Below are 25,083 nucleotides of genomic sequence, written 5' to 3'. Positions count from 1 at the left end.
TGTGTGCATAAGCACAGAGAGGCAATCACGGCTAGTGATGATTTTCCATGATAAAGGACAGGGACACACATGAGCTATGATGCAGTGTAGGGTACATGTGAGAGGCTCAGTGTCAGGGAAGTGGATGATGAATGATGACCCTCCAGTGTAGATCTGTCACACTCATGCCACTTCTGTTCCCAGTTAATGCCAGTGAAGGGTGAAGGTTTAAAGGCTTAAGAAATTCAACCCCCCAATGATGTGATCAATCTGAGAGCCAAACCTTACAGCAGCATCAGCACTGTGCTGTAGGCCTATATGCTGTGGTTTGGTCTACTATTTTTTGAACAGTTGCTCAGTTTCTCCATCTACATGTTGTAAATAAATTCCCTCACAGGTAAGCTGGCTGGAGGATTAACTTTCAGGCATGCATGCTGTTGCAATGAGTTTGGACTATAAAACAGTGAATCTGCCTAGATACAACACCATTGTGCATCATGCAATGAAATCAATAACAGGTCTCTATGTTTACGGGTCTATGACTTCAAAGAACACAGTCTTCTCTTCCTTGTGTGAGTCTTCATGTGATCCAGTGTTGAGCTTGAAGAAGAGGGAAGGAACCTCTTTAATCACCATGTCTTAACAGAAGCACAGAGACTGTTGCAGCCTGCCTGCTTTGGTGGAGTACAGAGCTCCCCCTCGGAGTTCAGACGCTTAACAAATAGATTACAGACATGAGACACAGCCACTGAATAAGACAATCTGAATTGGAGAAAAAGAAGAAAGATGACCAATGTAAGGCAGAGAATGAGGATGTATTTGCCTGAGGAAAAGCTGAAAGTAGGCTGGCAACAGATGTGCAGGGCAGTAAGGTGTAATTGAAATGCCAGCAGCGATGGTCTTATCTCCACGGTACAGGAGCCTGCTGCCAGTCTGAACATCAGTTAAATGTCATTTTACCTAAGTCTGAATCAGCCTGCCACAATCCCTGCTCCTGTGATGGCAAGGAGGGAGGGGGTAGAGGAGGGGGTGTTGTAATAGGATTTCAGTAGCACACAGTTCACTTCCACCACCTGGACTTAGTTGGTAATTTGATATGGTCCATCAATAGGATTCATTTACTGCATGGTGATATTATTATCATTATTTATATATTTATTATTCTCTCCAACCTACCTATTTCTTCCCCTGATTCTAATCAGGGATCCTGGCGGAGGAGGGGGGTCCCAGTGCATTTCCTGGGAGAGTAGGACATATCCCTCACTCAGCCATGAATGAGGGTTTTAAAGCCAAGCTGGCCCCATGGTAGCCTGCCAGTTTCAGCATGATCCTCTGCTAGGCCACCGCTTCACCATGCTATCTGTTGACAGACATGTCTTTTCATCTCTACTTTATAGTGTGTTGTACTATCATGTATTGAAGCTCACTTTCTTATCTCTACTCTGACATAATAATCAGTCAGTATATACGATTGATGAGTGGTGTGTTGGCATCACGTTCCTCTATTTCCCTCTCAGTGCTCACCTTCTGATATTTCTACCTTTTCATATCATCCCCCTTCTCTTGTTCTTGAATTCTTCTAATGGAATGTTCACGTTTGTCTTTCAGAGGGTGATTTTCAACATTGTCAACTTTAGCAAGACCAAGAGCCTGTATAGAGATGGCATGTCTCCAGTGGTGAAGTCCACCAGCCGGCCTAAATGGTACGTTCACGGTTTTCAAAATAAAAGATGTAAACTGCACATTTTGTAACATGACATGCGATACAAGGACCTTCATGATGAAAGCTTAAACCCACACATTAACTGAGGTTTTACTTTAACCTGAAACCTTCATGTTTATGATGATAGGAAAACCTACATGTAGTCAACCTCAGGCCATAACAGATCGATCCAGCAAAGCTTGTCCAAACTGTCAGAATCAGAGTCATCTAACAGGTGCATAAAGGGGCTGTTTGATCTCACTCAAACACATCTTTACCAACGCAGTAGGTAGTGGTTGAGGGCAGATTTCTAGATTCTAACTTTTTCCAAAGTACCACTTGCTTGTTTATTATTTAGTTGTGTTAAAATTGGTCTGCTACAACCTGTTCAACCTGTACCTCTAGTTTTCCAGACATTAAAAATAGTGTTTGAAGTTGTGAGATTGGATATGTTGCTAAAGATGTTCCGTTGCCATGGCAGCGATGCCCTGGTAGTTAGAGGGACAGTGACAGGGATGTTGATTAGAGAATTAGACATGAGGCAAGAGCAGTTACATACAGTACATAACGCTTTGTCGTAGACTTGGACCTACATAGGCTGTTGGTTTTTTTTTAGAGGGAGGATCAGCTTAATATTGCGGAAAGAATGTTACTTCCAATGTAATTGTCTGCCTCATTTCCAATCCCCCATATTTTTTGGGTAAATATATATATCCATACACGCATGCATACATATGCACATATATACATACACATACCTATATAGACATAATACTTTTTTATAGAATATACCTTTATTATTATTCCCCGCAAACCCTACCGCCGATCCCCCAATTGGAGTAAACTAATAAACACTTCTGCTTTTACCTTCAATTTATACATCTTATACACATTTTACAGACACAGTCTACTTTACAATAGTTCTCTCTTGTTTGTTCTTAGTCCTTCCTCTATTTCTGATGTCCATCCAGTTAGATTTATATTTGTAACTGTGCTATTTCACAAAAGTTCCGAACCTATATACATTTTACAGATCCCCTATGCTTCACATTGTTTATCTTGTTATTAGTCCCACCCTTCAGCTCCACTCAACCCCTCCCATCTGTCTCTCAACATCATCCATTTCGGATTTCTATTTGCCATATATTTTTCAACTGTGCTGTGATGCTTCACAAAATAATTGAACCTTCCTATTCTCATAGATTCTACAGATTGTAAATAAAAAAATAAAAAATTTTGCTAAAATAATCATTATATTATTGATTGATTGACTATGGCTTTTCAAATCACCCAGTATTGCTATCTGTAGCGTTAGTTCTAGGCAAATGTTGAAATTCTTCAGCCATTCCTGGACCTGTGACCAAAAACGAGCTACATATGGACAATACCAAAATAAATGATCTAATGACTCTGCCTCCTCACAGCAGAATCTGCAGAGCTGGGAAGATTGTATCCCCCATATATATAACATTCTATTAGTTGCAAGAATTTTGTATAGTAATTTATATTGAAAAATTCGAAGTTTTGAATCCGGCGTTGTTTTGCGTATCAATTCATAAACCATGTGCCATGGAATGGGTACATCGAAAATCTCTTCCCAACTATTTTGGTCCTTAAATGAAATTGGTATGTTTTTATTTATCACACCTTTCTTTAACCATTTATGTTCTTTACTACAGGGCCGACATACAAGTTCCTTACTTTTTTCCCCTTCTACTTGCCTCTTCAATTTCTGGGGTAATGCTGCAATTAATTGGTTGTAATTTTAGATAGAGCAGACATTTCCATATGTCTGTGTTAGCAGCATGTGTGACATAACTCCACCAGTCCTATTTATGATATCATTCACAAAAAGTATACCTTTTTTAAACATTTCTTCGATAAATACAGTTTTTTTAATCAATTTGTATATTTGAATTTAACCACAATATTTGTTGTACTATTTGTTCCGTCCTTTCAGGTGGATTAAACTGAAATTGCAACCAACTTTCTAAGGCTTGTTTAAAAAATAAAGATATTTTGGAGATTATTTCCTTTTCAAACAACTGAAAGTGAGCAGGTGTAATCTGAATAAAGGGGAAAAGGCCCTTCCTGAATATAGGATGAGACATTCGTACCAATTGACTAGAGAACCAGTTTGGATTTAAGTATAACTTTTGTATGACTGATGCCTTTAGTGAGAGGTCTAATGCTTTAATATTTAATAATTTCATATTCGTTATATAAATAGGCCCTTTTCATTTTATCTGGCTTGCCGTTACAATAAAATTGTTCATATAATTTAAAAAGTAGGTCACGAGGTGTAGGCAAAGCCATAAGCAAATAGGTCAACTGTGACATGACTAAGGAGTTAATCAGGGTGATTTGTCCACAAATAGACGGGTATTTTCCTTTCCATGGTAGCAAGATCTTATCTATTTTTGCTAACTTTCTATAAAAATGTATTGGAGTGAGATCATTTCTTTCTTTTGGGATTTGTATACCGAGTATGTCCACATCTCCGTCAGACCATTTAATTGGTAAACTACATGGTAATGTAAAATGTGATTTTTTTTTGTGATCCAATACATAATATGGTACATTTATCATAATTTGGTTTTAATCCAGAGAGGATAGCAAAAGTATCTAGATCCTCTAAGAGGCCGTGGAGAGACTCCAATTGTGGTTTTAAAATAAAACATGAATCATCAGCGTACAATGACACCTTAGTTTTTAAGCCACGGATTTCTAATCCCTTAATATTATTGTTTGATCTAATCTTAGCAGCTAACATTTCGATGGCAATAATAAATAGATATGCCGATAGTGGACAACCTTGTTTTACTCCTCTAGACAGTTTAAAACTTTCTGAGATGTAGCCATTATTTATTATTTTACACCTAGGGTTACTATACATAACATTAACCCATTTTATAAGAGATTCCCCAAAAGTGAAATATTCTAGGCATTTATATATAAACTCCAGTCGTACTTTATCAAAAGCCTTTTCAAAATCAGCTATGAAAACCAGGCCTGGTGTCCCCGATATTTCATAGTGTTCTATTGTTTCCAGTACTTGTCTTATATTATCTCCAATGTATCGTCCATGTAAAAAACCTGTCTGATTAGGATGAATAATATCTGACAATACTTTTTTAATTCTATGCGCCAAGCATTTTGCTAGGATTTTTCACAACACTGAAGTGTAAGAGGCCTCCAATTTTTTAAATGGACTGGATCTTTATATATACCACTTGGGTCCTGTTTCCGTAATAATGATATCAGACCTTCTTGTTTCATGTCTGATAATCTACCATTTATATAGGAGTGGTTAAAACAAGCCAATAATGGTCCTTTGAGTATACCAAAATAAGTTTGGTATACTTCCACTGGTATGCCATCCAGCCCTGGAGTTTTCCCATCGTTAAAGGCCCCAATTGCCTCAAGCAGTTCCTCCTCAGTAATTTGGCCTTCACATGAGTCTTTCTGTACAGATATTAATTTTACATTATTATTAGGGGAAAAATCCATACAATTAGTTTCAGTTAGTGGAGATGGAGGAGCCTGAAATGAAAACATATTCTTAAAGTACTTTACTTCCTCTTTCAAAATATAATTTGGTAAATCATGCGTGACTCCATCATTTGTAACAAGTTTTAATACATATTTTTTTGGTAGCATTTCTATATCGAAGATTGAAAAAGAATTTGGTGAATTTTTCCCCATATTCCATCCAGTTCGCTTTATTATTCTAATATATTACACTTGATCTTTCTTGAATAAGTTCCTACATTTATTTTTGTTTTTCCTCTAACTTATTCTGTGCCTCTATAGTACCGTATATGGACTCTTTTGATCTAAATTGCTTTTGTTTTATAGATGAGTACTGAATTGCATTGCCTCTAAAGGTACATTTAAAAGTGTCCTATGCTGTACCTATGTTATGTCTGAAAAAATAACTTATAAATTCTTCTGTCCTAGTTCTAAACAATTTATCATCTAGTAGGCTTTTATTAAATTTCCAATATCCTCACCCACGTGGAAATTCTGTAAGAATAATATATATGCCAATTATGTGACGATCCGACCGCATTCTATCCCCTATCAACACTTTTTAAACTTTTGGTGCCAGAGAGAATGGTATAAGAAAGTAGTCAAGGCGACTTGCTTAATTAAGCCTCCGCCATGTATATCTCACTAGGTCAGGGTATTTAAGTCTCCATATATCCACTAATTCCAATATATCCATAACATTCATGATTTCCTTAAGTGCCTGAGGGTGATAGTTTGTAGTGTGATTTCCTTTCCGGTCCATAGAGGTATTTAAGACCATATTAAAATCTCCCACCATAATAATAGAGTCTAGTGTTGCTTATAGACTTGATAAATTCTTATATATATTTTCAAAGAAGCTTGGATCATCATTATTCGGACCGTATTGGTTAATAAGCCATATCTGTTCATTGTCCAATAACCTATTTTAAATAATCCATCTACCTTGAGGATCTGTTTGGACAATTTGCACATTTGGATCAAAATTATTGTTAATTAAAACCATCACCCCCCCAGTTATTTTTCCACAACACTTCATTCAAAACTGTTGAATGGGTTTCCTGTAAACAATAGATATTCTATTCCTTCTCTTTTAGCCAGGTAAATACTGTCTTTTCTTATTATCTGCTAGGCCATTACAATTGTAACTGGCTATACTTATTTCACCACCTATCATAATGAGACACAACTTTCAATTATTTTTATCAAAATATATGTTTGTAAACGTGCCATTAAAAACTAACATGATGACTGAGTGTCTATATAGCTGTACCATGATCTTTGCATTTCTACTAAGTAAACCTCCAATTGGTCCCTACTATTCCACCCGCTAAAAGCCCTCCTCATCCTGAGTTGGGTTGTCATCCCAATGCCCTGCAGACCACCCTCGACCCCCTGTATCGCATAACCCATAACCGACTGGGATCCATCCTTTGAAAAGAGCACACAGTGCCATTTACCGAATTGAAGTAGATTAACTGCCAAATGCATTTCCATCGTCCTCACCTCAATTTGTATTATATATAGCTGTGGATCATCCTCTATTGTCCCTAACATCTTTTACTCCTTTGCAACAGTTGTTGGATACACACATACACCCACACACACTCAACCCATAACCCCACACAACCATAAACTCACTTACTCAACAATTGCACCACCCCAGAGCCCAACTCAAGAAAGGTCTTGATTTACAAATGCACTTGCAGTTGCAGCTGCACGAGAAGGCCTGCAAGACCGCACAAAAAATAGGCAAAAATGTAGAGATTTTATTTACCATTGTCACATCCTAGATGATAGAGGTCAAATGTACACCTTTTCCCTGAAACACCCACAATACGGTTACCAATATTGACCATATTCCCAAGCATCCCATGCAGTCCGACTTGATTCTGTGCCACTAGGGTCACAATAATATACCCCCTCTCTGAATGTCCAAGTGTGACCCCCTCCCCATGGGTTACTGCAGCTTGTGTTGCCAGTACTGCCACTGCCTGGGTGGGGGCACCCCACCGGAATCCCCACCGGCTGGGTACAAGGTCGTGAAGGTTCACATTAGCAGCTTTGAGAATTTCCTTGTATATTATGCTCTCCCTTTAGGGGGCTTTGGCTTTGCAGGACCAACCCTGCCAATCAGGCTCAGAATCTAGAGGGGGCAGTGCTGCTCTAGGTCTCTGACTGCATTTTGGCTGCATACGGACTGCTTACAGCAGGCACATAAAACAGTTAGGGACTTCTCTTTAGTATCTGGGTCATTCAGGTGGGTGTCTAGGGTATAGGGTCATGGGCCGTACCATTAAAATAGGATCATAAATAAATAATTAGATATAATTTATTTTAAAAATGTAGTTCCCCATGATAGGACAATAACAAATCAAATGTATCATCTATTTTAAAACTGTTCCACCATGATAGGACAATAAATAAATAAGACATATAATTCATTGGAAAAGTATATCCATCATCTGAAAAACATTGAAAGCCCTCTCATACCCCGGCCCACAGCAATACATTGGCTCTGAGATATGCAACCATTTCATTACTCACTCACTCAACTTACAAACATAACAAATCAAAATAAACATACACCATCCACACATACTGTGCTTTCTGTTTACTTAGTTTTTATCTTCACTATGTTGGATTAGTGCTTGTGTGTTCAATTAGTTATATGTGAAGATATATAGAAAAGCTATATTTTTTATTGTATTGTTACAATCCATAACCGGGCTAGAATTGTATTTATTTTCCTCATCTATGAGAACTTTGCAATTTTTAAAATAACCATGGAGTAGACTTTGTGTCTCTGAACAACTGGTTATCAATATATAGTTTATCAACGACGAGAGCTACTCGTTTCCCTTTTAATCAATTTTCTTTGAAAATTGGATAAGGAACTTTGCGCCGTTCTGCAGTGTCCTTCGGAAACTGATCATTCATGCCAATTTTGGTCCCAGCAAGTCTTTTACCTACATAGGCTTAATGTTCTCCTGTACCTGAAAACTTGTCCTCTGTGTCACACTGTTCTGTGTCAAACATAAGGCCCCTTCACAGCTAGCTCAACTAAAATGTCTGTTGTCATTCAACGGGAGACAAATCGTTTTTATGAACAAAAATAATATTGAAGAAACACTGAACCAAACATCTTGGTTAGATGTAAAATTGTGGGACTAAAATTTCCTTGGCTAAAACGTCAACATTTATGACAGATTTCTTTAGTTATCTTAGATTCATTTTGACTATTTTGAGGACAAACACTATTGCCAATTTCTTCTCAATTTTCAAGCGAAGGTCTTTTAAGGGAGTATGCGAGCGCACTCGTTCGGTTCACCTAGCCGAGTTCGGCTAGGCACCAGCCGAACCAAAGCATGTGGAAGGCTTAAGACTGATGCATTAGAATTCCAAAACGGATGTGTCTGGGCCCATTTGCATGTGAACCGTTGGGTGCTTATGTGATGGCTGTCGGAGGTAATAGTCGGAGACTGATGGATGCAGAGGTGGGGCGGGAGGGTGTCGTGGGGCTGGCCGCTGTCTGCCAGACACACCGAGGCACGGGGCGTGCCCGTTCAACAGGAGCCTTGACATCTGTCATAAGGCGATCAAGGGCAGCCATTGAAACACCAGGCATCTGCCACAGGAAACTGTCGACGTCTGCCAACCCCTGGTCACAGGCTAATGGGGAGAGACAATGAGAATGAGATGCCAGAGAGCAACAATAAACTACTTTGCATCTCACAGCCAGATTCACACTTTTTACATGCCATGTTACCATAGGGCTGTTCTGACTCTTTGAGCTCCACTTTCTCTCAATGTGTTCCGTTCAATGGCTTTGTGTGCAAATTTGTTTTATCTTGATCAGGTGGGAAACTTTATGGGAAAATGTAAAAAATAAAATACATTTAAAAAAAGATAACTTGTTGTGCTGTAAGAAATGCTATTACTCTATTCTACCTTGTTCTATTCCTGTTGTGAGAGAAAAAGTGGATACCAATCAATATTTTCTACAAGATGTGTTAAAGGATACAATGGGGAATAGATGTTTTTGGCTATTGATGTGGCTATATGTGGAATTGCAATGACCCTGTGCCATTTATGAAAGGGGAATATCCAACTGAGCCCACTTCTGCCTACAAATGCCACAGTCCACCTCATCAAAGGGCTGCGTGGGGAGGCCATTTCCACAACACCAGTCTCCCCCCACTGCCACAACCTCAGTCCCCCCACTGACACAACCCTAGTCCCCCCCACTGCTACAACCCTAGTCCCCCCCACTGCTACAACCCCAGTCACCCCCACTGCTACAACCCAAGGCCCCCCCCACTGCTACAACCCTAGTCCCCCCCCACTGCCACAACCCCAGTCTCCCCCACTGCTACAACCCTAGTCCCCCCACTGCTACAACCCGAGTCCCCCCCCACTGCTGCAACCCTAGTCCCCCCACTGCCACAACCCCAGTGCCACAACTCCAGTCCCCCCCAGTGCCACAACCCCAGTCCCCCTGCACTGCCACATCCCCAGTCCCCCTCACTGCAACAACCCCAGTCCCCCTCACTGCAACAACCCCAGCCCCCCTCACTGCAACAACCCCAGTCCCTCTCACTGCAACAACCCCAGTCCCCCTCACTGCAACAACCCCAGTCCCCCACTGCAACAACCCCAGTCCCCCTCACTGCATCAACCCCAGTCCCCCCCACTGCATCAACCCCAGTCCCCCCCACTGCAACAACCCCAGTCCCCCTCACTGCAACAACCCCAGTCCCCCCCACTGCAACAACCCCAGCATAGTGGGAGGCCAATGCTGGGAAGAGGATAAGACAGTGTTCAATGTTCTAATGAATCTGTGTTGTTTCTGGAGGATCTCTGACTGAATTGCAAGGATAGAGCACTGCTTCTCTGTTTTCTATGAGATGACAGAGGTGTGACAAACTCCAAGAGGGCCTGCTTAAACACTTACAGTGCCTTGCAGAATTCCCCTTGGATTTCTTCACATTTTATTGTGTTACAAAGTGGGATTCAAATGGATTTAAATGCAATGTTTTTGTCAACAATCTACTCAAAATACTATGTCATAGTGGGGGGAATTTTTTTTTTTTAAATTACATAACTAAAATATAGTTGTTGCATAAGTATTCAGCCCCTTTGTTTAGGCAATACTACCTTAGTTCAGGAGTAGAAAGTTGGCTTAACAAATCACACAATAAGTTTCATGGACTCACTCTGTGTGAAATAATAGGGGTTGACATGATTTTTGAATGACTAACCCTTCCTCTGTCCCCCAGACATACAACAAATGTCAGGTCCCTCAGTCAAGTATTACATTTCAAGCAAAGATTCAACTACAAATACCAGGGAGCTTTTTGAAATCCTCACAAAGAAGGGCAGTGATTGGTAGATGGGTAACAATAACACATCAGACATTGAACGTTTCTTTAAGCATGGTCAAGTTAATAATTATGCTGTATGTATTAAACCACCCAGACACATTAAAGATACAGTTGTCCTGAACTGAGCTGCAGGACAGGAATGAAACTGCCCAGGGATGTTATCATGAGGCCGTAGAGGATTTTAAAACAGAGTTCAATGGCTGTGATGAGAGAAAACTGAGGATGGAGCAACAACATTGTAGTGACTCCACAATAATGACTTGAATGACAGAGTGAAAATAAGAATACAAGTATACAGAATATTCCAAAACATGCATCTTGTATGCAGCAAGGCACTAAAGTAATACTGAAGAAAAAAAAACACGACAACATAATACACTTTTTGGCTTAAATGCAAAACCTTATGCTTGGCGCAAATCCAACACACCATTGAGTAACTGCCTCCTTATTTTCAAGCATGGTGGTGGCTGCATCATGGCATGGGTATGCTTGACATCGGCAAATAGTGGGGAGTTTTTCAGGATAAAAAGAAACGTAATGGAGCTAACCACAGGCAAAATCCTAGAGGAACTGCTTTACACCCGACACTGGGACAGGACAATAACCTACAACACAAGGCCAATTCTACACTGGAGTTGCTTACCAAGAAGACAGTGAATGTTCCTGAGTGGCCAAGTTACAGTTTTGACTTAAATCTGCTTGAAATTCTATGGCAAGACTTGAACATTGCTGTCTAGCCATGATCCCCAACATCTTGACAGAGCTTGAAGAATTATGAAAAAAATGATGGGCTAATATTGCGTAATACAGGTGTCTAAAGCTCTTAGAGACTCACAGCTGGAATCGCTGCCAAAGGTGTTTCTAACTTGTATTGACTCAGGGACCTTCAAGTGAAGGTCTTTTAAGGGAGTATGTGAGCACATTCGTTTGGTTTGGCTAGCCGAGTTCAGCTAGGCGCCAGCCAAACTGAAGCAAGCTGACGCCTTAATAAATGCATTTATATATTGTATGCTATTGGAAAAATTATATTTTGGTTGTGTTTATGGGCAACATCAAAATACGAAAAAAAAAAAAATTCAAAGAATACAATAGCATTTTCATTCGTTTATGTTACCGTAGGCTATCCATTGCCTCCTGCTCACTGTGGAGCACATTATAACGGTGGTTGCACATTGGAACGGTGGTTCTTAGAAAAAGTTATATTTTGAAATAGAGCTCATCTCTTCAATTTGTATAGTTATTTGGCAATGTTAAGGGTTTTGGAATCCTCAGAATTAGCTCTTTCTGATACTATATAGAAATCAAAACGTCTTACCTGTTGTGACTCTAAAGGAGGATTAGAAAAAGTTACGTGTCCTCTTAAAACTGCTTATATCACATTTGGTTTGTGTTATCAAAATTCTTACAACATATGTGTGTTAAATAGACATATTTAGGAAAAGTCAAGGACGGAGGGGGGCATGATTTTAAAAATGGCAGAGATATTTGAATTATTATGTCATATTGAGTCAAAATGACTCACTCGGCTCTTCTAGCGTTACATTGTGTGTGAAACAGTGAGGGAACTATGGTCAAGATGAATTCCCAGACTTGGGAGAAGACTAATAGGCTACATTTAACATTGCTGTCACTCTTAATAGTGGGCGGGGCCTATTGTTACTTTGCAGTCGCTAACCCAGTGTTATCAACAAATTAGGTGGTGATACTGTTGATATTTTGAATAACAAAACTCCCTCTTGATTCATGGTTGAATAAAGTTTATTCCGTTGTCCCCAGCTGGAGCTGTTAGGCCTATTAGGTAGACTAGTTACTGTAAGCCTATTGGTTTTAAGCTGTTTAATACTGCACTAATCATTTAACTCTGGTCATGTTTTAAGTAAATAAGCTCTTGTGGCCAAATATTTAAGGGACAGGCACAGCATGAGTACCTCAGTATTCTAATACCTTGTTTAATCAAGGCTCAGTAAAACTTTAGAAAGGCTTTTTAAACCCATATGAAAGAATGAATACAACTCGGTGAGCTTACTGAGACAAACATGACATCGTTTTTTTGGCCATAATTGGTCAAGATGCTTTTAAAAGAGCTTCCATTTGCTTTTCATCATGACAACAAAGCAGGCTCAAAAGTAGCAATCTTCTTTTGACATTGACAGATATGAAATAAATACAGTGCATTGGGAAAGTATTCAAACCCCTTGAATTTTCCACATTTTGTTACAACCTTATTCTAAAATTGATTAAAATGTTTTTTCCCCTTATCAATCTACACACAATACCCCATAATGACAAAGCAAAAATTATTATATATATTTTTTCCAAATCGATAAAAAAAAATAAAAAAAAGATTTCACATTTACATAAGTATTCAGACCTTTTACTCAGTACCTTGTTGAAGCACCTTTGGCAGAGATTATAGCCTTGAGTCTTCTTGGGTATGACACCTATATTTGGGGAGCTTCTCCCATTACTCTCTGCAGATCCTCTCAAGCTCTGTCAGGTTGGATGGGGAGCATTGCTGCACAGCTATTTTCAGGTCTCTTCAGAGATGTTAGATCGGGTTCGGGATCTGGCTGGGCCACTCAAGGACATTGATTCTTGTCATGAAGCCTCTCCTGCGTTATCTTGGCTGTGTGCTTAGGGTCGTTGTCCTTTTGGAAGGTGAACCTTTGACCCAGTCTGAGGCCCTGAGTGCTCTGGAGCAGGTTTTCATCAAGGACCTCTCTGTACTTTAATCCATTCATCTTTCCCTCGATTAGTCTCCCAGTCCCTGCCGTGGAAAAACATCCCCACAGCATGACACTGCCACCACTATGCTTCACCGTAGGGATGGTGCCAGATTTCCTCCAGATGTAATGCTTGACATTCAGGCCAAAGAGTTCAATCTTGGTTTCATCAGACCAAAGAATCTTGTTTCTCATGGCCTGAGAGTCTTTAGGTGCCTTTTGTAAAACTCCAAGAGGTCTGTCATGTGCCTTTTACTGAAGAGTGGCTTCTGTCTGGCCACTACCATAAAGGTCTGTTTGGTGGAGTGCTGCAAAGATAGTTGTCCTTCTGGAAGGTTCTCCCATCTCCACAGAGAAACTCTAGAGCTCTGTCAGAGTGACCATTGGGTTCTTGGTCACCTCCCTGACCAAGGCCCTTCTCCCTCGATTGCTCAGTTTGGCCGGGCGGCCAGCTCTAGGAAGAGTCTTGGTGGTTCCAAACGTCTAACATTTAAGAATGATGGAGACCACTGTGTTCAAATCATATCAAATTTGATTTGTCACATGCACGAATACAACCAACAATGCAGTTTTAAGAAAATAACTAAAAAAGTAGGAGATAAGAATAACAACTAATTAATGAGCAGCAGTAAATAACAATATCAGGGCTTTATACAGGGGATACCGGTACAGAGTCGATGTGCGGGTGCACCGGTGTCGAGGTATTGGGGTAATATGTACATGTAGTTAGAGCTATTAAAGTGACTATGCATCGATAATAACAGTAGAGTAGCAGCACCTTCAATGCTGCAGAAACGTTTTGGTACCCTTCCCCAGATCTGTGCCTCAGCACAAGAGAGAGAGAGAAATGGGGAATAGATTACATTTGCTGTATATATCAGTGAAAAAGTCACACTTTTAAAAAATATTTTTTGAATTTTACCCCCTTTTCGTGGTTTCCAATTGTTTGTAGTTACTATCTTGTCTCATCGCTACAACTCCCGTACGGGCTCGGGAGAGACAAAGGTCGAAAGCCATGCGTCCTCTGAAACACAATCCAACCAAGCCGTTTCTTAACACAGCGCGCATCCAACCCGGAAGCCAGCCAATGTGTCGGAGGAAACACTGTGCACTTGTCGACCTGGTTAGCGTGCACTGTGCCTGGCCCGCCACAGGAGTCGCTAGTGTGCGATGAGACAAGGATATCCCTACCGGCACAAACCCTCCCTAACCCGGACGACGCTAGGCCAATTGTGCGTCACACTTTAAAAAAATATTTTTTGAATTTTACCCCCTTTTCGTGGTTTCCAATTGTTTGTAGTTACTATCTTGTCTCATCGCTACAACTCCCGTACGGGCTCGGGAGAGACAAAGGTCGAAAGCCATGCGTCCTCTGAAACACAATCCAACCAAGCCGTTTCTTAACACAGCGCGCATCCAACCCGGAAGCCAGCCAATGTGTCGGAGGAAACACTGTGCACTTGTCGACCTGGTTAGCGTGCACTGTGCCTGGCCCGCCACAGGAGTCGCTAGTGTGCGATGAGACAAGGATATCCCTACCGGCACAAACCCTCCCTAACCCGGACGACGCTAGTGCCCTAGTCCACTGCGCCACCCAGGAGGCCCTTTTAACCCAGAAGTTGAAGCCTTAATTTCTATCCACAGGAGCAGTTCTGCCTGGGGCCCCTGGTTGTGCTACTGGGGGGCTAGGTTGTGTTCCCCTGTGAGAGACAGCAATCAGATAAGAACCCATTGCCAAGTGCAGGGATCCATCGTAGACCTGAAGGTGCAGTAATAAGAGGAGATAGAGCACTGTATTTTGATTATGTTACAGCAAGCAGTTTATGCCAGGTGATAAATGCTAGCGTTGAGGGAGCTGACATAGCTGGAGCACCTTGTGAGCTGCTGGCCCATTCTGACACCCTCCATCAGTATTAGTTTGATCAGAGTTGGGAGAGATGGGGTGATGGACAGTGTGTAATGTTTAGGAGATGTCAGCCAGTGAGTTAATGTTATGTGAATGGCCCCGGGCCATTGTTATCCAAATGGGACTTTTTATTGGAAGCCCTCCCACTTCTTGATATATCTCCCAAGTGAACTTCACTGCTCTGTAGTTAAGTGGATCGAAGCCAGTGTACAGCTCATGTGTGGGCGTGTGGAGTCAGCCTCTTCTCAACAGGTCTGTGGGCTTTTTAACATTCTGCTCATCCACCCCCGAGCTGCATGAGGAAGAGCTTGCAGACAATTGAACCGGCTGACTTCTGATCTCTCCTGTTTCCTTAGAGGAATATAGGATTTCCCTGGGAGGGGTCGGGCTCAAGCTATGACATGACTCATCTCTTTGCAGTGTGATTCTCTGATTTTTACCATCGCAGAGCTCCCCACCACCAGCCCAGCAAAATCCACCACTAGCAATAGCAGCAGATAATCACATCTTTCCTTTGTTTATTCTCTTGACTACTCCTCTCTCTATGGAGGAGCTCTCCTCCTCCAGATTGTTGTTGCATTACAAATGGATGTGGAACTGTGATGAGAGGATGCAGCCATAGAACTGGCATTCTCAGTTGTTTGTGTGTTGTGTTTGCGTAAGCTCAGAGAGTGTGCCATATTTTCCTCTGCTTTTCTTTCCAAGGTGTTGACCTTCTGGACAATGCTGTCTGCCAACGGGCCCCCTTGTGTTCACTTATTTGTTGGACTGATAGAGCAAAGAATTACTAAGCATCCTTTTTTCTCCAGAGCAAATAAAAAAAAATCTGTGTGTGTAATGTAATTCAGCGCATGGCATCCAAGCTTTTTCTAGTTGGGAGCATGCTGAATGGCAGAGTGGCTCAACCCACAGATGCTGCTGGGAGCTCCCAGGTTGAGGGGAAGAGAAGGAGATAACTTCTGTCTATAACAGCTCTCATTATGTGAGCTGAAGCAAGTGAGAAAGCAGCATAGATCCGCCACAATATAGCACCACCTTTTAGACAGGGATTTATTGTGTTTTGCACTCAAACTTATATGTTTTATTGATAATTCTCTTCACGTCCAGAATTCTGTCAGCTGTAATTAACATTTCATTTTTTCAGCACTCAGCAGATTTCAAGTAAAAATAGACAGCCCTCTTAACTGAGCAAACAAATTAAGAGTTGGAGAAAGGAAAAGTAGAACAAAAACAGTGACAAAAGTTAGAGGTAGCCAGCCTTGGACAAGGGTTTTATGAAAGAAAAATAACATACACACTAAGTGTTCTGTTAGTAGCAGTGCTCCGTTTTCAGTTGGTGGGGCAATTTTTATTTTGTACAAAATCCTTTCTGTGAGCATCTGATGCTACAAAATAGTAAATTCTATTTGGAGATGTCTCCAGCTCCATCAGGGCTCATGTTAGCGGTAATTGCTCTGTCAATCACAGCAAGTCCTGCTGCGCTCTGGACCATTTAAGCCCTGGGTAAGGGAGGCTGGCCTCAGTGGGGGAGACAGACAGACAGACAGCGTCTCAGGTCTCCCCTCTGCATCTCTCCTCTCCCCTGCCCATCCGTCTCAAACATCCTGCTCTCCGATCATTACTGGCCACAGCAACTACCTTCGTCTTTATCACAGCCCAGACACAGTCGACAGTCCTAAATGTCTGGACATTTAAAAATAGTTTTAAAAAATAAATACAAAAATGCTCTTCAGGTCTCTCACAAGAGTATGTGCAGTATCTCATTTACTAACAATAAGGTAGTGTACCATATTAGCTAGCTATATTTTCACTCTAACTTGTCCTTGAAAAGTAGCTTGTTTAATTTTGTTTTTATATTTTCAGCAAAAAAGTTATGGAAGTTTCAATGAACTTCAAACAGTGGCGGCCGCTGACTGGAGGGGGAGGGGTGGGGGGTGGGAGGTGTTGGAGTTGTCAACAAAGCAGCATGATGCCAAGGTGTCGAATTAGCGGTAGTTTCTTTGAGAAGATAATAAAGTGCTCTGTGCATTTGAACAACAGCATTAATACACCTATTTCACTTTTGCGTGTCAGAAACCGGATGACCACTGCTGCACATGCTGCCACTGTTTTGAACAGATTAGTTATACTATTTAGAATGAGCAGCCAGCTCATGAACGACTGAGTGCACCAGGGAGAACGCAACAAGCATGCAGATGCAATAAGTGAAAACACATTATCTATCTGGGGATAGCTAGCATAATGTCTCAAAGCATGATAGCCAGTTAACTTTGATAACTTCATATTTCCCAGTTAGTCAGATATTAGTTTAGATAGACTTGAAATTGGGTAAGGGGAAAGGAGATACCTGGTCATTGACATGACATTGACATGTTTCTTCCGCATTTAACCTAACCCTTCTGAATCAGAGAGGTGCTGGGGGCTGCCTTGATCGACGTCCTTTCTCTGCTACCGCACGGCAAGCGGTACCAGAGTGCCAAGTATAGGACCAAAAGGCTCCTTAACAACTTCTACCCCCAAGCCATAAGACTGCTGAACAATTAATCAAATGGCCACCGCACTATTTACATTGAACCCCCCCCACCCCTCCATTTGTTTTGTACACTGCTGCTACTCGCTGTTTATTATCTATGCATAGTGACTTCACCATAGTCACTTCATGTACAAATTACCTCAACTAACCTGTACCCCCGCACACTGACTCGATACCGGTACCCCCTGTATATAGCCTCGTTATTGTTATTTTATTGTGTTACTTTTTATTATTTTTTACTTGTGTTTATTTGGTAAATATTTTCTTAACTCTTCTTGAACTGCTCTGTTGGTTAAGGACTTGTAAGTAAGCATTTCACGGTAAGGTCTACACTTGTTGTATTTGGCGCTTGTGACAAAGTTTGATTTGATTTGATGTCTTCAGCTCCCGGGGAGTAGGAGTTATTGGGGGATTAACTGACTCCCTTAAGTGACTTCCTGTACTCCCTGTTGACCCACGACTGCATGGCCAGGCACGACTGCATGGCCAGGCACGACTCCAACACCATCATTAAGTTTGCTGACGACACAACAGTGGTAGGCCTGATCACCAACAACGATGATACAGCCTATAGGGAGGAGGTCAGAGACCTGGCCGGGTGGTGCCAGAATAACAACATATCCCTCAACGTAACCAAGACTAAGGAGATGATTGTGGACTACAGGAAAAGGAGCACCGAGCACGTCCCCATTCTCATCGCGGGGCTGTTGTGGAGCAGGTTGAGAGCTTCAACTTCCTTGGTGTCCACAGCAACAACAAACTAGATTGGTCCTAACACTCCAAGACAGTCGTGAAGAGGGCATGACAAAGCCTATTCCATATCAGGAAACTAAAAAGATTTAGCATGGGTCCTGAGATCCTCAAAAGGTTCTACAGCTGCAACATTGAGAGCATCCTGACCGGTTGCATCACTGCCTGGTACGGCAATTGCTCGGGCCTCCGACCGCAAGGCACTTCAGAGGGTAGTGCGTACGGCCGGGTACATCGCTGGGGCTAAGCTGCCTGCCATCCAGGACCTCTACACCAGGCGGTGTCAGAGGAAGGCCCTAAAAATTGTCAAAGACCCCAGCCACCCCCAGTCATAGACTGTTCTCTCTACTACCGCATGGCAAGCATTACCGGAGTGCCAAGTCTAGGACAAAAGGCTTCTCAACAGTTTTTACCCCCGAGCCATAAGACTCCTGAACAGGTAACAAAATGGCTACCCGGACTCTTTGCATTGTGTGCCCCCCCAACCCCTCTTTTCACTGCTGCTACTCGCTGTTTAACATATATGCATAGTCACTTTAACTATACATTCATGTACATACTACCTAAATTGGCCCGACCAACCAGTGCTCCGCCCACATTGGCTAACCGGACTATCTGCATTGTGTCCCACCATCCGCCAACCCCTCTTTTTACGCTACTGCTACTCTCTGTTCATCATATATGCATAGTCACTTTAACCATACCTGCATGTACATACTACCTCAATAAGCCTGACTAACGGGTGTCTGTATATAGCCTTGCTACTATTTTTTCATGTCTTTTTACTGTTGTTTTTATCTCTGGGACCCACAGGATGACAAATCAGAGCAAGATTACTGAATGTAAGCCCATTATTTACCTTCAGAGGTGAATGTATCAAACCAAGTGCTGTGATAAAAGTTTTTTGTTGTCTCATCAAACAATATCATGGTATTTTTTCACTGTAATAGCTACTGTAAATTGGACAGTGCAGTTAGATTAACAAGAATTTAAGCGTTATGCACATATAAGACATGTTTATGTCCTGGAAGGTTGGATGTTACTTACAACGTCATTCTAGTCACATTAGCGCGTTAGCAACAACCGTCTAGGGATAGGGACACCAATCCAGTAGAGGCTAACTAGCTAGCAAGCTACCAGCTAGTTATAGCTAGTTAGCTAGCTGTTTATCAATGGTTATCAACTGGTTAATTTGACCAACAAATTGACCCGTCTAATTATACATTTTTCTTCTCAATATTAATGTAGCTGACTAATTAATTTGATATGCTCTGTGATACACCCGGTTTTATGCTGTTTTCGTCACATACAGTAGAACCTGATGAACATAGCGGAAACAATACAATTATTTTTTGTCCTACCAGAGAAAGTTCTAGCTAGTGTACTGTATCCCTCTGTCCTTTGAGTCTTGTTGGATGTAATAATATATGCCATTTAGCAGACGATTTACATGCGTGCATACATTTTAGGTATGAATGGTTCCAGGAATGGAACCCACTACTCTGGCGTTACAATTCATTCCACAGGTGTTCGAGGGGGTTGAGGTCAGGGCACTGTGTAAGCCAGTCAAGTTCTGCATGGACCTCGCTTCGTTCACGGGGGCATTGTCATGCTGAAACAGGAAAGGGCCTTCCCCAAACTCTTGCAACAAAGTTAGAAGCACAGAATCGTCTAGAATGTAATTGTATGCTGTAGCGTTAAGATTTCTCTTCACTGGAACTAAGGGGCCCGAAACATGAAAAACAGCCCCAGACCATTATTCGTCCTCCACCAAACTTTACAGTAGACACTATACATTCGGGCAGGTAGCGTTCTCCTGGCATCCACCAACCCAGATTCGTCCGTCGACTGCCAGATAGTGAGGCGTGATTCATCACTCCAGGGAACACGTTTCCACTGCTCCACCACTCCAGCCGACGCTTGGCAACTCGGTAGTGAGTGTTGCAACCGAGGACAGACAATTTTTACGCGCTACACACTTCAGCACTCGGCGGTTCCGTTCTGTGAGCTTGTGTGGCCTACCACTTTGCGACTGAGACGTTGTTGCTCCTAGACATTTCCACTTCACAATAACAGCACTTAAATATGACCGGGGCAGCTCTTGCAGGGCAGAAATTTGACAAACTGACTTGTTGGAAAGGTGGCATCCTATGACGGTGCCACGTTGAAAGTCACAGAGCTATTCAGTAATGCCATGCTACTGCCAATTTTTTGTCGATGGAGATGGCTGTGTGCTCAATTTTATACACCTGTCAGCAATGGGTGTGGCTGAAATAGCCAAATCCACTAATTTGAAGGTGTGTCCACACACTTTTGTATATATAGTGTATATTTTTTGGGGGGGAGGTGACCAATCACAAAATGGGCGGGCCGCGACTAACTTCAAATCTATTATGCATTCATGGCATGCACAAACATAGCACTATATTACGTGGCTCTTATTATATCCTATATAAAGTCTTAAATACAGGCATTCTTAATATAAAAGAGTTTGTAGAAAGGGTTACACCGTTATGCTTCCTTTGGAATGTTTTTAAAGAAGTGGCTGCTTAGTTACATATTTGTTTAGAGAATTTGACAATGTAAAAATATATAAATAAAGTCAAAGTTGAATGAAGTACTTGGCAGAGAAGCCCAGGACTCATTTGGTAATGGTCTTTGATTGCACTGGGAAGGGCCATATGAATTCTTAATGGAAAGTCATTTCTGATGTAAGAGCCTAGAGGATGCATTAGGCTGATTTGATATTTATTTTTTCTTTACTAAATGTTTAAGTTGTTTTGATTCAACAACCTTGAATATTGATTAAGGTATTCTTATTGTTTTGTTTTTGTTATTAAGTATATGACCTCCTCTCTTCAATGTTACTGGTGTCCTCGGGAGCGGTTTGAGTGTGCTGAGGGTCTCTGTGAGAGGTAAACTCTAGCCCTACTGAACACCAAAGGAGCAGTCTGTGTTTGCCAGGCTTTGTACCACAGAGAGGTAGTCTCCAACACACATAGAGCTCAATCACCAACCACAGAGGGAGGGAGAACGCTTGGCCACGGAACCTAGGAGACCCTCTCTTAAATGACACAGCATGCAGATCAACCGCATTAACTCCTATCAATCCCTACTGTCCAAGAACAAAACAAACTATTTTCAAATTCGCCCACTGCAAACCTGTCTGGAAGTAAACAGTTGGTGTTTAATGGTAACCAGGACAAGTTATTTCCTCCTGAAGAGTACAATAGCAGAACCACGAGAGAATTCAGACATTTTAAAAGAACGATAGAAGATAGACAGGAAAGGTTGCAGGGACTACTTTGATTCCCAACTCCGGGAGTCTGTCACTTGCCGCGCTGCTAAGCCACTCACACAATTAACCGTGTGGCATGCTTTTAATATTAGGCCCTTTAATTGTCTACAAATTAAGAGTGATGTAAAATAGCTAAGAGCTTGTGCTAATTAATAAGGGAATTGAATGCTTGTTAATTAAGGGCAAACAGGACAAGGACCGGCTCTGGTAATTTGAGCTATAATGCCAGGCCTAACGACTCATTTTCAAACAGTCGTGATTCATAAAAAAAAAGGTCAAACAGCCCGTTCTGCTCCTGATGAACCCCCCTACCCTGCCCCGACCTCCAACCCCCCCCCCCCCCCCCACACACACACACACACACACACACACACACACACACACACACACACACACACACACACACAAATATGTTCCTCTTAATAACTTTATTGGAAAATGTATTTCCATGTGAGCACAATATCTACTTACAGTAAATTGTGTATTTCAGTTGCATGTGCTCACATCTCTTGGTGCATGCATTCTGAATACTTTCATGTTTTGTTTAAATTGTTTTCTAACCTCCCTTACCCCATTTGGATATTCAACATTTTGCACAGTGGAGCCCATATAATTTATTTGACAACCCATGGATTCTGTAGGATTTTAAATTAAAACCTGGAATATAGGATTTTCAGTCAACATCATCTGTGTGATAAGGGAAATAGGAGGAAAGTACTGACATATAATTGTGTGTCACGAGTTCGATGAAGGAACATGGAAAGGGATATCAATCTGAGAGAATATTTAAAAAATAATATATTTGATGTGGCAATATTAGAGTTCAGTGGCACTACCTAAAATGTAAGTACCAGTCATGTACCAGGGCGATTTCTTGTACTGCAACCTGGGTTTAGCAGACTTTAGGCTTTGTCAAAAAGAAATTACAGAATTATATTTATTAGATGGAATGGCACCTCATTCTATTTTCAGCTTCCAATTCCATTTTGGAGGCTTCATTCACATGTGTATTACATTAGGAAAAATAGGAAATGGAGAGCAAGTGGGGGCTCCAATGGGAATAATCTATGGAGCTCCGTTGTTCAGAGGAACTCATTAGCATTCATGAAGAGATGAGGTAAAAGAGGATTATTTGAGAAATAATGTGTGAAAATGTAACAAATAGATTAATAGCCTTCCAATGAGGATAACAGGGTGCAATTGTGTGTGCTTGTGCAGGGGCGTCTTGCACCCCATAAATCTGAGGTGGCACAAAGTACGTGAGGATGGCTGGGGGGTGATGCATCCGTAAATTTGAGAATTTTGCATTTTTCAAACACCTGAAACAGATTTTTCTAGCAATATAGAGCCATAATCATTATGCTTAATTCTATGTAAAAAAAATAATTAAAAAAAGGGATATTTTTCTGCATTTCTAATCATACTTCTTGAGCTGTCTGTATCGTCCTGACTGGTGGTTATTTTTCTAAAGAAACTATATATGCTTCCCTCCACCATGATATCTGTTTCGGAAAGTATTCAGACCCCTTTACTTTTTCCACATTTTGTTACGTTACAGCCTTATTCTAAAATTGATTAAATAATTTTTGTGTGAAGCGCTTCCACTTGCTTTTCATCATGAGAACAAAGCAGGCTCAAAATTAGCAATCTTCCTTTAACATTGACAGATTTGAAATAAATACAGTGCATTGGGAAAGTATTCAGACCCTTTTACCTTTTCCACATTTTGTTATGTTACAACCTTATTCTGAAATGTATTAAAATGTTTTTTTCTCCTTATCAATCTACTCACAATACCCCATAATGACAAAGCAAAAAACGTTTTTGCAAATGAATATAAAAATAAATAAATGAAATATCACATTTACATAAGTATTCAGACCTTTACTGAGTACTTTGTTGAAGAACCTTTGGCAGCAATTACAGCCTCGAGTCTTCTTGGGAATGACACTACAAGCTTGGCACACCTGTATTTGGGGAGTTTCTCACATTCTTCTCCGCAGATCCTCTCAAACTCTGTCAGGTTGGATGGGGAGTGTTGCTGCACAGCTATTTTCAGGTCTCTCCAGAGATGTTCAATCGGGTTCAAGTCCGGGTCTGGCCGGGCCACTCAAGGACATTCAGAGACTTGTCCCGAAGCCACTCCTGCATTGTCTCGGGTGTGTGCTTAGGGTCGTTGTCCTGTTGGAAGGTGAACCTTCACTCCAGTCTGAGGTTCTGAGCACTCTGGAGCAGGTTTTCATCAAGGATCTCTCTGTACTTTGCTCCGTTTATCTTTCCTTCGTTCCTGACTAGTCTCTCAGTCCCTGCCACTGAATAACATCCCTACAGCATGACCCTGCCACTACCATGCTTCACCGTAGGGATGGTGCCAGGTTTCCTCCATACGTAACGCTTGGCATTTCATCAGACCAGAGAATCTTGTTTCTCATGGTCTGAGAGTCCTTTAGGTGCTTTTTGGCAAACTCCAAGCGGGCTGTCATGTGCCTTTTACTGAGGTCTGGCCACTCTACCATAAAGGCCTGATTGGTGGAGTGCTGCAGAGATGGTTGTCCCTCTGGAAGGTTCTCCCATCTTCACAGAGGAACTTTGTAGCTCTGTCAGAGTGACCATTGGGTTCTTGGTCACCTCACTGACCAAGGCCCTTCTCCCCCGATTGCTCAGTTTGGCCGGGTGGCCAGCTCTAGGAAGAGTCTTGGTGGTTCCAAACTTCTTCCATTTAAGAATGATGGAGACCACTGCGTTCTTGGGGACCTTCAATGCTGCAGATTTTTTTGGTATCCTCGACACAATCCTGTCCCTGTCTCTGTCTCAATTCATTCGGATTTTGCTCTGACATGCACTGTCAAAACTTTGGGACCTTATATGGACAGGTGTGTGCCTTTCCAAATCATGTCCAATCAATTTAATTGACTACAGGTGGACTCCAATCAAGTTGTAGAAAAATGACATGGATGATCAATGGAAACAGAATGCATCTGAGCTCAATTTTTAGTCTCATAGCAAAGTCAGAATACTTATGTAAATAAGGTATTTACAGTGCTTTGCGAAAGTATTCGGCCCCCTTGAACTTTGCGACCTTTTGCCACATTTCAGGCTTCAAACATAAAGATATAAAACTGTATTTTTTTGTGAAGAATCAACAACAAGTGGGACACAATCATGAAGTGGAACGACATTTATTGGATATTTCAAACTTTTTTAACAAATCAAAAACTGAAAAATTGGGCGTGCAAAATTATTCAGCCCCCTTAAGTTAATACTTTGTAGCGCCACC

General features: G+C 41.4%; 1 protein-coding gene across 1 annotated transcript in view; it reads left to right on the top strand.

The window, feature by feature from the left end:
- LOC139410181 (AGBL carboxypeptidase 4) overlaps positions 1-25,083 on the top strand; it is a 409,027-nt gene that overhangs the window by 146,101 nt on the left and 237,843 nt on the right. Inside the window, exon 4 of the mRNA XM_071155635.1 lies at positions 1,588-1,682. Coding sequence (XP_071011736.1) covers positions 1,588-1,682 — 95 coding nt within the window. The remainder of the gene's footprint in view (positions 1-1,587; positions 1,683-25,083) is intronic.

The sequence above is a fragment of the Oncorhynchus clarkii genome, chromosome 5 (assembly GCF_045791955.1).
Source record: "Oncorhynchus clarkii lewisi isolate Uvic-CL-2024 chromosome 5, UVic_Ocla_1.0, whole genome shotgun sequence".
In the NCBI taxonomy this organism is placed as follows: Eukaryota; Metazoa; Chordata; class Actinopteri; order Salmoniformes; family Salmonidae; genus Oncorhynchus; species Oncorhynchus clarkii.
This window is presented reverse-complemented; position numbering and strand designations above follow the sequence as displayed.